Source organism: Schistocerca piceifrons, chromosome 1 (assembly GCF_021461385.2).
Source record: "Schistocerca piceifrons isolate TAMUIC-IGC-003096 chromosome 1, iqSchPice1.1, whole genome shotgun sequence".
Lineage (NCBI taxonomy): Eukaryota > Metazoa > Arthropoda > Insecta > Orthoptera > Acrididae > Schistocerca > Schistocerca piceifrons.
In genome coordinates, this window is record NC_060138.1 from 995,727,750 (window position 1) to 995,741,275 (window position 13,526).

General features: G+C 45.7%; 1 protein-coding gene across 1 annotated transcript in view; it reads left to right on the plus strand.

Moving 5' to 3' along the window:
• The window catches only part of LOC124777052 (thyrotropin receptor-like), a 476,722-nt gene that overhangs the window by 242,432 nt on the left and 220,764 nt on the right, over positions 1-13,526 (plus strand). The window contains exons 9-10 of the mRNA XM_047252324.1: positions 3,882-4,064; positions 4,131-4,354. Coding sequence (XP_047108280.1) covers positions 3,882-4,064; positions 4,131-4,354 — 407 coding nt within the window. The remainder of the gene's footprint in view (positions 1-3,881; positions 4,065-4,130; positions 4,355-13,526) is intronic.

Here is a 13,526-nt window from a genome sequence, read left to right on the forward strand (position 1 = left end):
TGACGATGATAAGGACAACAACACCCAGTCCCGGAGCGGAGAAAATCTCTGACCTAGTCGGGAATCGAACCCGGGCCGTTAGATATGACATTCCGTCGCGCTGTCCACTCAGCTACCAGGGGTGGACACTCTTGACAGGTGACACGTACGTCAGCATCATGTCTGACCACCTGCATCCATTCATGTCCATTCTGCATTCCGAAGGACTTGGGCAATTCCAGCAGAACAATGCGACACCGGACACGTCCAGAATTGCTACACAGTGGCTCCAGGAACACTCTTCTGAGTTTAAACTCTTTCGCTGGCCACCAAACTCCCCAGACATGAAAATTATTGAGCATATGTGGGATGCCTTGCAACGTGCTGTTCAGAAAACGTCTCCACCCCCTCATACTCTTACGGATTTATGGACAGCCCTGCAGGATTCATATGTCAGTTTCCTCCAGCGTTACTTCAAACATTAGTCGAGTGCATGCCACGACGAGTGTTCGCCGGGGCCCTACACGATATTAGGCAGGTGTACCAGTTTCTTCGGCTCTTCAGTGTATACGCATTTCGGTTCGGTTACTTCCATCATATTAAAACGCAGAATTCGTAAAACTAAGTTCAGTATTAGTTAAAAATCCAGGCGCCTCCAGGATCTAGGTAGCTGAGGTGGTGAAGCGGGTAGAGCACTCGACACCGGCCCTTGAAGTCTTGTGTTTAACCCCAGTGCGCGGTATAGATTTTTCCTCCTTTTAGTCCCTTCAGGAGCGCCTGAGGTCGGATCAACCTGCTATCAGGTGATGACGGATCTTCCCGAGGGAAAACGGCGGCTGGAGCGATTGGGCCGCCACCCTTCCCCTCCTAATGCCAAGGAGAAGAAAGGCTGTATTCATCCTACAGTCAGCCCAGCAGCCGGACGGGGGCTGTAAGCCGCAGACAACATCTCTACCAGGATCTAGACGGCTTTATTAGCAAAAATCCAAAATAATCATAGGTTCATTCAGGAAATTTATTTCTTTCATTAATAACATATAGTAGAAATATCCCTAGAGTGAGCATCAAGATGCACAGAATTGATTTTCTGTTGTCAACACACATTGCCACCGTGGTCACAAGTCCCATGACGCCGCAGGTTTGTCCATAATATCATTACATCGCTGGTACGGTCACATTCCCTTCATATATGATGTGGATTTGTTACAGGCGTTCTCTAGACACCATAAGAATTTCCATTTGATACCAGGAATAAACTTGTCTCTCTTCTTTGAAGAGCAAAATGAACGTGCCTCAGCCCGCATCTCGTGGTCGTGCGGTAGCGTTCTCGCTTCCCACGCCCGGGTTCCCGGGTTCGATTCCCGGCGGGGTCAGGGATTTTCTCTGCCTCGTGATGGCTGGGTGTTGTGTGCTGTCCTTAGGTTAGTTAGGTTTAAGTAGTTCTAAGTTCTAGGGGACTGATGACCATATATGTTAAGTCCCATAGTTCTCAGAGCCATTTGAACCATTTGAACCAACGTGCATCACGTCAAGGCACCGCCACGTCGTCGTGTAATCATACTGTCAGTAACATCACGTCATGCCAGTTCCCTTATCCCAGTAACTAACGGCGAAACTGAGGTTATAAGTCACCAGCAGTGATACAAAATGTCAGAGGACAGTATTGGAATTGAGGAACTATGAAAGACAAAATTTATTAATGGCCAAAGCAAACTCCATAACATATGTTCTTGACAATTTTGTTCGGTAATGTGCTATGTTCTGTTAGTGCAAAACCTAAGAAATTTTTCGCTCTCGTATTTCTGGCCTCGCTTGTGTAGGAACACTCTTGGAAAAAATATCCAAGTCGTCACGGAAGATTTGCAATTATGCACGAAAACAAACCAGATTACGAAGACAGAAAAATACTGCAGTAACACGAGTGAGCGCGGCAAAAATAGGTTAACTTCCGAAGTTAGCAAACGACGATACCGTAAAACTTTCTTCCCAAGAAACCTTGTCGTACCGTGATGTGATGTGACGGTCCATTGACGAACTGTGTAAATACCGCCGTTTGGAACGTTTTAACGTGATGTCACGACCAATGTGAATTTGACTTAAACAAACAACGTCGTCCCGAGATCACGTGACAATTCCAGCTTATGTTGGCAACAAGCGAAGAACGCAATGCTCACTCCAGGTATATTAATACGCCCCACACAGCTGTAGTGACACTTCACTAGGAGTAACCTCGTGGCGGTTTGGTGCTAGAGTAACGGTGGTTTGTTGTTAGTTCACTTTAGTCACCATGTGATCACAAAAAGAAACGGCTCTGAGCACTATGGGACTTAACTTCTAAGGTCATCAGTCCCCTAGAACTTAGAACTACTTAAACCTAACTAACCTAAGGACATCACACACATCCATGCCTGAGGCAGGATTCTAACCTGGACCGTAGCGGTCACGCGGTTCCAGACTGTAGCGCCTAGAACCGCTCGGCCACACCGGCCGGCCCATGCGATCACACACTGAACTTTAATACACTACTGGCCATCAAAAGTGCTACACCCAGAAGAAATGTAGATGATAAACGGGTATTCATTGGACAAATATATTATACTAGAACTGACATGTGATTACATTTTTACGCAATTTGGGTGCATAGATCCTGAGAAATCAGTACCCAGAACAACCACCTCTGGCCGTAATAAAGGCCTTGATACGCCTGGGCATTGAGTCAAACAGAGCTTGGATGGACTGTACAGGTACAGCTGCCCATGCAGCTTCAACACGATATCACAGTTCATCAAGAGTAGTGACTGGCGTATTGTGACGAGCCAGTTGCTCGGCCACCATTGGCCAGACGTATTCAATTTGTGAGAGATCTGGAGAATGTGCTGGCCAGGGCAGCAGTCGAACATTTTCTGTATCCAGAAAGGCCCATACATGTCGTCCAACATGTGGTCGTGCATTATCCTGCTGAAATGCAGAGTTTCGCAGGGATCGAATGAAGGGTAGAGCCACGGGTCGTAACACATCTGAACTGTAACGTCCACTGCTCAAAGTGCCGTCAATGCGAACAAGAGGTGACCGAGACGTGTAACGAATGGCACCCCATACCATCACGCCGGGTGATACGTCAGTATGGCGATGACGAATACACGCTTCCAATGTGCGTTCACCGCGATGTCGCCAAACACGGATGCGACCATCATGATGCTGTAAACAAAACGTGGATTCATCCGAAAAAATGTCGTTTTGCCATTCGTGAACGCAGGTTCGTCGTTGAATACACCATCGCACGCGCTATTGCCTGTGATGTGGCGTCAAGGGTAACCGCAGCCATAGTCTCCGAGCTGATAGTCCATGCTGCTGCAAACGTCGTCGAACTGTTCGTGCAGATGGTTGTTGTCTTGCAAACGTCCCCGTCTGTTGACTCAGGGATCGAGACGTGGCTGCACGATCCGTTACAGCCATGCGGATAAGATGCCAGTCATCTCGACTGCTAGTGATACGAGGCCGTTGGGATCCATCACGGCGTTCCGTATTACCCTCCTGAACCCATCGATTCCATATTCTGCTAACAGTCATTCGATCTCAACCAAGGCGAGTAGCAATGTCGCGATACGATAAACCTTTATCAAAGTCGGAAACGTGATGGTACGCATTTCTCCTCCTTACACGAGGCATCACAACAACGTTTCTCCAGGCAACGCCGGTCAACTGCTGTTTGTGTATGAGAAATCGGTTGGGAACTTTCCTCGTGTCAGCACGTTGTAGGTGTCGCCACCGGCGCCAACGTTGTGTGAATGCTCTGAAAAGCTAATCATTTGCATATCACAGCATCTACTTTCTGTCAGTTAAATTTCGCGTCTGTAGCACGTCATCTTCGTAGCTGCAGAGATGTGTGTGTGGCTGTGCAGGCTTACATGGCGATGATGCGCAACTACTGCGGCGCCGACTTCGACGACACGGGCCAGGCGGGCGCGTCTGCGGCCACCACCGAGGGGGAGATGAGGTGGCGCCGCGACACGGACCACGGCGGGGACTTCGGGGAGTTCAGCGAGTTTGGCGAGTGGGGCGGCAGCTTCCAGGGGGCCGACTCGGCCGGCAGCGACGAGCGGCTGACGGAGGAGGGCGGCGGCTGGTGGGGCGACCTGGGGGCGGCGCAGGAGGCGGGCTGGGGCGACCTGGCCGACGAGGACGCCTACTCGTGGCAAAGCGAGCAGCCGCAGCCCGGCTTCCAGCAGCTGGAGCCGCTGCGGCCCGCGCCCACGCCGCGCCACGGCCACGGCCAGCACCAGCACGAGCACGAGGACCACGGCGACTTCTCGCAGACCACGGCGCGCATCCCCGACACGCGCATACACGCCCTCTGCGGAAACCTCTCGCGCAGGTACGTTGCCGTTTTGCTTAGCACTTGCAGCCGCCCGTCGCCTGGTTTGACTTACTTGACTGAGTTCCTTTGGCCCCTATGGGGGCACAGGGCATCCAGGAGAACTCGCCGTCCGTCTTTGTCTTTGGCCATTTGCCTCAATTCTGAGCAGGTCTTGCCAACTCTTTTTGCTTTCCCTTCCACTGTCCTCTCCCATGTGCTCCTAGGTCTTCATCTACACTACATCTACATCTACATACATACTCCGCATTCCACCATACGGTGCGTGGCGGAGCGTAACTCGTACCACAACTAGCATCTTTCTCCCTGTTCCACTCCCAAACAGAACGAGGGAAAAATGACTGCGTATATGCCTCTGTGCGAGCCCTAATCTCTCTTATCTTTGTGGTCTTTCCGCGAAATGTAAAACTGTACTGCAGTCAGCCTCAACTGCTGGTTCTCTAAATTTCCTCAGTAGCGATTCACGAAAAGAACGGCTCCTTTCCTCTAGAGACTCCCACCCGAGTTCCTGAAGCATTTCCGTAACACTCGCGTGATGATCAGACCTACCAGTAACAAATCTAGCAGCCCGCCTCTGAATTGCTTCTATGTCCTCCCTCAATCCGACCTGTAGGGATCCCAAACGCTCGAGCAGTACTCAAGAATAGGTCGCGCCAGCGTTCTATAAGCGGTCTCCTTTACAGATGAACCACATCTTCCCAAAATTCTACCAATGAACCGAAGACGACCATCCGCCTTCCCCACGACAGCCATTACATGCTTGTCCCACATCATATCGCTCTGCAATGTTACGCCCAAATATTTAATCGACGTGACTGTGTCAAGCGCTACACTACTAATGCAGTATTCAAACATTACGGGATTCTTTTTCCTATTCATCTGCATTAATTTACATTTATCGATATTTAGAGTTAGCTGCCATTCTTTACAACAATCACAAATCCTGTCCAAGTCATCTTGTATCCTCCTACAGTCACTCAACGACGACACCTTCCCGTACATCACAGCATCATCAACAAACAGCCGCACATTGCTATCCACCCTATCCAAAAGATCATTTATGTAGATGTTCCCTGGCGATTCCATTCCAATGTTTTTCTCTCGATGGCTCCATCTGGTTTTCTCAAGGTATGCCCCAACTAACCCCACTTTCTCTCTCGTATCTGGTCTTCTATAAGTATCTGGTTTGTTATTCGCCAGAGCTCCTCATTACCTATTTTTCCGTCCACCAGATATAATGCTTCGAAGACATCTATTGATGAAGCTATGTAACTGGGATGTTATCTTTTAATCCTTTTTTCCGGCTTTCACAGGCGTATAGAAGGACAGCCTTTACATTGTATTAAAAATACGGATTTTTGTTTTGTACATGATATTTCTATTATTCCATATTGGATACAATTCCCTTTTTAATGCGGTTTTTCACGTTATCTCCAGCTCCACCATCATCGTCACTATACTACCCAGCTACAGGAATGAGTAGACATTCTCCACCCGCTGCTCCCCTATTAAGTGTGGCACCTCCATGTTCCCTGAATTTACTCTCATTTCCTTTGTTTCGCCTGTATTTATCTTGAGGCCAGCACTGTCTGCTTCTTCTTTCAGCAAGTTTAATTTAGCTTCCATATCAGTCAGCGTTTGAGCTAATAAAACTATGTTGTCTGCGAAATCCAAATCCTCCAGACGTTCATGGAATCCCCACTGGACTCCTCGTCTTCTGCCTGCTGTGAATCTTCTCATAACTGAGTCTAGAATAAGTAGAAAAAGAGTTGGTGATAAAATGCAACCCTGCCGGACTCCAGTTGTTACTTTCATGGGCTATGTCATATTTCTGTTATGGAGTACGCAACATTTGTAGCCATCATATAGATCTTTTATGATGTTTAAGATCTTCTATGGCGTGCCATACTTCCGCAACTCCTGCCAGAGCACTTTATGTTTCACGGTATCGAAGACCTTTTGAAAATCAATGAATGCGAGGTACATGGTTGCTCGAAATTCTTTGCTTTGCTCTAAAATGTTCGTAAGAGTGTTAATAAGATCAACCCAACTGCGTTTTGCCCTAGAACCGGCCCGTTCTTTACGCAGCCGCCTTTCAAGAGACTCTTTAATTCTGATTAAAATAATGCTGGTGAGGACCTTACTGGGCACTGACAACAATGTAATACCACACCAGTTGTTACAGTCTGACAAATATCCCTTTTTTTTTTTTGGAGCTTTACCATCAAACCATTTTTCCACTCCTTTGGAGATTTCTCTTCAAGCCAAATATACTTCATCAAGGGATGGAGTATTTTAACAGTACTTCCAATATCAGCTTTTAAGAGCTCCGGTGCTATGTTGTCTAGGCCTGGTTTGCCATATGACAATTTCCTGGCGTCACACTGGCAGTTCTTGCTATATCAGCAAGAATTCCTGAGGTAACTGTGTTCTGTCGGCTCTGATCTGGCCCATTCTCATGGCCTCCAGCATTAGCTGTGGCAGTGTCGTTATTTTACTCAGTAGCACCAAAAAACATAGTGGCAGAACACTCATTTACTGACGGAGAGGAACCACCCAGGGTGACTGAAAAAACAGGGTGAAACCAACGGAAAGAATCACTCATTAGTTCCGAAGTGCTTCCAGCAGTTAAGTTAGCACAAAGACTGCTCGTGGAGAGTTGGAAAGGATGGAACACACGAGCAGCTCATCATATTCTGCCTATTTATGTAGTCAGTGTTAAGCGACGCTTGAGAGGGTGTAAAGAGCGAAGACATCGGACTGTGGAAACTAATGATTTAGATGCATAACGTTATACCCTGTGAAAAGTAGATGGAATGGCTTGAGCTTGGCGAATGCCCGGAGAGCTTTACGACCATGTGACATTAATCGATGCCTAGGCAAAACAAGTGTGACCAACCCAGTGTGAATACCCCTCATTTTTAGACAGATCCATGCAGCCTGGCAGCCGCAAGCTTTGGAAAGAGGTCCACACTGGTCTATGTCTCGAATCTACATGCTGCAACCCCGAGACTTGGCCTTCACTAACTGCAGGATTACTGCTGGCTCTGATCCATCTCTAAGCCTACTTCTAATCGATGCTAGCCTTCTACCCTTGAGGGCAGTTATTCGAGACTGGGGTGGTGCAGCCTGTGTGGGCATAAGGTCGCTGTCTACCTTCGTCTGCAAGTGCCAGCATTATTGCTGAATGCCGTCTTTCTCTATGTGATCCGCGGTGGGATTCTGCATAAGGTCACTGTCTACCTCCGTCTGCAAGTGCAAGCATTATTGCTGAATGCCGTCTTTCTCTATGTGATCCGCGGTGGGATTCCGCTTCCTCCGGGGCGTCCTGCTGCAAAGCTGCGTCCAGTCGGTGTACATGCAGCCTCACACACATCTCACGTCAGTGTTCCTGCTGAGTCGCGCTGGTCGGCGTTGCTTCTGAAGAACGTCGTTACAACTGTTGCTGTTTCTTCACTAACAAAATCTAAGTTAAACCAACGATGTTTTTTGTTGATATGGCGGAAGGTTACCGGGGTTCCACCTACTGCCCCACTGCTACCTTGACTAGGATGGTGAACTGCTGCTTCCTGACGCGAACATTTCAGATCCACAACAATTGTTATTGCCATCCATACCCGGCTATTACATTGGTCTTTGTTTAGCTGTTTTTGTTCCTCCACTCTCATACTTCGTAATCACATGAACAACTGACGTTTGGGCTGTTTTATATGGGTTAATACATCCCTGAAGGATTTGTTACTCTGGTGGCATCCAATGAACAGTCGATGTTCGAAGTCACTGAGCACTTCTGACCAACACACTCTGCTAACAACACAATACTCCCCCACCTCCACCCTCCCCCACTCCTTTTATACTGGCAGGTAGGCCATCGAGACATATCAGTTCTAACAGGGGAATTTCGTTAGATGTAACGCGAATGCTAGAACTGGAAATCCCTTGCCAAATAGTTCCAACTGGGATTCCCGCTGCTCCACTATCAGCCTGTCTCTTATTTTCCTGAATATATCCTGCCTCTATAACGTGTCAGTACTCGAACAGCACGCTCTATCTAGAGAGTGAAAAATAAAAATAAACCTGTAAATGTCTGATTCATGATCGGCAGCTACACAGATACACGAATCTACAGGATGCGGCAATAAAAGTGGCCTGGAGAACAGACATCCAGGGTACAAAGAAACACAACTGAGAAAAGGAAGCACGGTACTAACCTTTGTACAGCACATGTCGAAAGTGACAACCATTTATCTCTTGGTACTTTTGGGTCCTGGTCAGCAAGTTGCTGGAGGCGGATCGAAGCGGGACTGCTGGAATTGCTGAAGTCTCATACTAAATGTTATTCTGCAATTCCTGTTGCGGTACACCTTAGACTTGATGGCTCCCTACGCAAAGTAATCGCACACTGACAGATCAGGTGACCTAGGTGGCCAGCTGGGGCCGCGACCAGACTGACCTCAGCTAACAACTCCGTCAGTCATGAAGATTGTGTAAATGTGCTACAAGGTTCGGCCGGCTAAATGGGCAGTTGCTTCATCCGGTTGGAAGTAATTGTAGGTCTTTTCCTCCTCCGTTAATGCTGTCACAAATGGTAACCACTCGTCCGGGCCACTTTTATTTGCCCCGCCCTGTACAATGAAAAAAATGAGATGTGTGTGAAATCTTATGGGACTTAACTGCTAAGGTCATCAGTCCCTAAGCTTACACACTACTAAACCTAAATTATCCTAAGGACAAACACACACACCCATGCCCGATGGAGGACTCGAACTTCCGCCGGGACCAGCCACCTGTACAATGGGACGGATCTGAAACAGACCACTCTCTCCTTGGAGTTGGAAAAAAACTCCAGCAACCAAGTTGGATGGCTACTTGTACATAGTACATGTCGAGCAAGATGTTAATTTAATTATCTTATACAATAAACGAATTCTTACAATTCGCGATGGTAATGCTAGTCGTCTCGTATTGGGATTATGACTGTGCATTCTGCGACCTGCGGAACCAAATGATCGAGGTCTGCGCTATACCAAAGAAAAACATTCATTACTTACGCATCTGTGCGCTATTACACAACGGACGCGCTCACCACACTCATAACACACGCAAATCCTGTGCGTGAACTAGGAGAGATACAGGTTCGGCACGGTGCTCCCATCCTGGAATAAATGATGCTGAGTCATTTTTTATAAATTTTAATTGTCTTGGTCGCAATAAAATGTAATTATAATTACCGGTTTCAGTTCTTTAATCTATGAAAATAGAAGAAATTGGCTTTCAGTGAAAATCTCATACACATTTTTCTGAAAGCATTAAAATATAAAAAATATCAGAAAACCTACCATGCTTACGTTAGAATGAGTTAATAACAATCCATATCGCTGAGTCCCTCAGCTGACGATGTCAGGTTTTACAAATGCTGAGTCATTGAAAACTGGTGTCACATCTGCCTCAGCCAACGTAAAGTACGTTTTCGCAACTACCTTCATTTAAGCATTATTTCTTTTTTACTGCTCTGGTACACACACTATAACTGGCGGCAAATCTACGATCATCCACTGTGCATTATTCCTGGCTGCATTGCTTAATAAGAGCAATCTGACCCCAAAATCTTTGCCGTGCATGTCTGCGTCCAGCTGATACCATCAACTTCTGACCATCGTTCAAACTATTTTTAAGAGCAATGACAAACTCTGACATCAAAATTTGTTGTTTACGTCGTTTTTGTTTGTTTAATAACGGTATTTACACATTCTTACACCTTTAACAATCACTTAAAATGCACTATCACTTCTTCATATTTTAGTATGGACCTACTGTCCCAGAAATAAGGTAAAAACTGTCTCATGACTGCGAAGTAAATGCCGGGACTGATTTGTCTCTTACACATATTTCCAATAGGGAACCCCTTCACCAGTGCTCAGTTCACTGGTATTTGGCTAAAAGGAAAGTATAGTCGATACGACCAGAGGAGATCCCTGACACTTAAAGTGCGCTTTGCCCAATGTCTTGGCACATTTGCTGCTATCGGTCATGTCACACGATTTTATATACAGGGTGTCCCATTTATCTTGACCATCCTAAATAACTGTTTATCCAGATGTAAATTACAAAATGTTTCAAATAAATGTTCTTTAGCCGTCAGGGGGGCATCAGTCAGCATGATTGTCTTCGTTGTAGCTTTGTTTTTTACAAAGATATGAACAGCGGTATGACTTTTTTAACTGGCACCCTGTAGTTTTTATTCGGTAATTCATTCCTCTCCTAAAGATCTATAGAAAAATGTATCATAGTGTACCATTCACTGAAACACAATGTTATTAATAACATAACACAACACTGACTTTGAGCCCGGGATCACAAACTCGTCCACTTGCTGGAATTGTCAGAAAAGAAATGAAAACCAAGTAAAACCATAACACAAAATTAACTTTGAGTCTCCTGTGCCATTGCCCAGGAGTAGAATATTCAGAGTTGCTAAAAATGGTGACCCTGGACACCGACGCACTGGTGCACGTTGAATGAAAGAATTATTTACTGCTTCCAGTGTTTCCTGCTGAAGAAAATTTCAAGCAAGCATGATACCTTCCTGAATGTCCTCTGGAGTTGTTGGAATATCTTGATAGACAACGTCTTTAATGCATCCCCAAAGAAAAAAGTCCAGAGGATTTAAATCACGTGACCTAGCAGGTTAAGTAACTGTTTCTCCTCGACCAATCTATCTGGCAGTATACCTTCAGTTCAGAAAACGACGTACACGCAAGGCATTATGTGCTGAACGTCCATCGTGTTGATACCACAAAAGCATTCTGGTTCTTAGCGGCACTTCATCCAGAAGAGGAGGAAGAATTCGTCTGAGTGTGCTGTGCCGCTTAGACTATCATTGGTGAAATAAGGGCCAATAATTGTAGTATCAAGCATCCCACGTCAGACGTTAACTCTCCATTGACGCTGACGTTCCACCTGTCTAAGCCATCGTGGGTTGTCGCTGGACCAATAATGCATGTTCCTTATATTTACCTGTCCTTTGTTTAAGAAGGAACATTCAACGTAAATAGAACATTGGAGAAGAAGTTCGGGTTGGCCAGGACTTGCTGCTGTACCCATTGACAGAAATCATTCCCAAGCAATTCTTGACGTAGGTGTACATGGTAAAGATGGAACCGGTGACATGTAAGAATACGATATACACTGGTTTTAGGAATGCCAATATCGTGTTCAAGCCGTCGTGTGCTCACTGTGGATTCATAGCAACGGAATCGAGAACAGTAACTTCGGCAGATTCGTCTGTGCGAGAGTTACGACGACTGCGTTGTCGTGGGTTGAAACTTCCCGTTTCCTGAAGGGTCGCAAAAGACGAGAAAACATCCGTCGCGAAGGTGAGTTCTTGTCAGGATATCGCTCTCTGTGCAGTTCCGCTGCCTGCGTAGCATTTCGCTTGCCTCACCAACAGCAATAAAAGAAACGTTATACCGATGCAGTTTGTAGGAGGGACCGCCTTTATTGTATGCTTACTCTACACAACAGAATTTAAAAGGAGTAAACTACTGTACTAAATGTAAGAAAACAGGATTGCAATTACTCTTCTGCTAACTTACATTCCCCATAGATGAGTAGCATTTCTACCTTCTCTTCGTTGGTGTACATTCTACTCACACAACTCTTCAACTGACGATGGTTGACGGAATGACGGGTGTGCATTCTGCTTATGTTTACATTTGTCCTCTGTCAGCGTCAGCGAGTAGATGTGTTCCATTACCCCGAGTACCTGCACTAAGCTCTGGGAGCGTCAACGTTAATGTTGTGTTATGTAATTCATAACATTCTGTTTCAGTGAATGATGCACTGTGATACATTTTTCAATAGGTCTTTAGGAGAGGAAATGAATTAGCGAGTAAAAAATACAGGGTGCCATTTAAAAAAAGTCATGACGTTGTTCATATCTTTGTAAAAAACAAATCTATAAAGAAGGCAAACATGCTGATTGATGTCCTCCTGAGGGCTAAAGAACATTTATTTGAAACATTTTGTAATTTGCATCTGGACAAACAGGTATTTAGGGTGGTCAAGATAAATGGGACACCCTGTACATCTCTGTAGTGACAGCTCTTTGTTTCTGCTGTTCTACAGATGCCATCCATGACTAACGGCAGCCTTTCACACTTTGTAGTTGAAAGGTAGCATTATTGTTGTCAGCTGTTAAGGGTCTTTTCTCACCGTAAGACATATAGCTCTACAATGCGCTCTACTCGTATCTCAAATAACATGTCGTATGCAGAATGAATCTTTAACTCGGCAGTGAGTTGTGTGCTTTCTCGTAAGTTAAAACTATCTGCTGGACAGGAACGTAAAACCCATAACCTCACTTACTGCATCCTCCAGATTCCCAGAATACCACCGGTAAACGATAAGTTCTTGGCTTCGAATCCTAGTTTGGAATTTTTGGTCTGGGCTGTGTCAAGACAGGGAATGAAAAAACAAGTCAAAACCTTTTTTCTAACAGTGTACACCAAGGATAAGACAATTAACTAGGTCATAATTCGAAAATCATCGCCGTTTCGTACACGAATATGTTAATATTCCCTCTGCTATTATATTTAGGGGCCTAGTTCCGTTTGTCATGTTTACGCCACACAGCATAAATTTTCTCTTCAGCGGTCTCCGCGAATCACTTGACCGTATTAGGCTGTTGCCGGACACCAGGAAGAAGGGTGGGACATGTTGCATTTCGGAAACTTTAGCGCTACATCAGATTGTGGTAGTGTGCAGTGGGAGCTGCCATTACTTTTAACATAAAAACCATTTTGCTTATACTACGATATGGAGTGCGTTGACTGAGACCACCTGGAACTTCCGCAGACCTTAATTGCAATAATAACAAAAACCGACTTAAGTGCGGTACTGTACCCACTTATTTGTATGAAGGTGCCCCAGACTTTCAGACAGGTTAATCAGTTACAACAGTCAACGGATACAGGATCTAGCTTTTGTCAGTCTGTCAAGTCCTAGTCTGCTGATTGTGTTTTTGTGCAGAAACTGGAATCGTGATATTTGTCTGTCCAACATCAGCGACTGCCCTTTTTAGAAATGTCTGTTGCTTTTCAGGTGAACAGCCTACTGTGGTATTCACTATCGCAGTATCTTTAGCCTTATCGAATTTCAAACGTACATCATC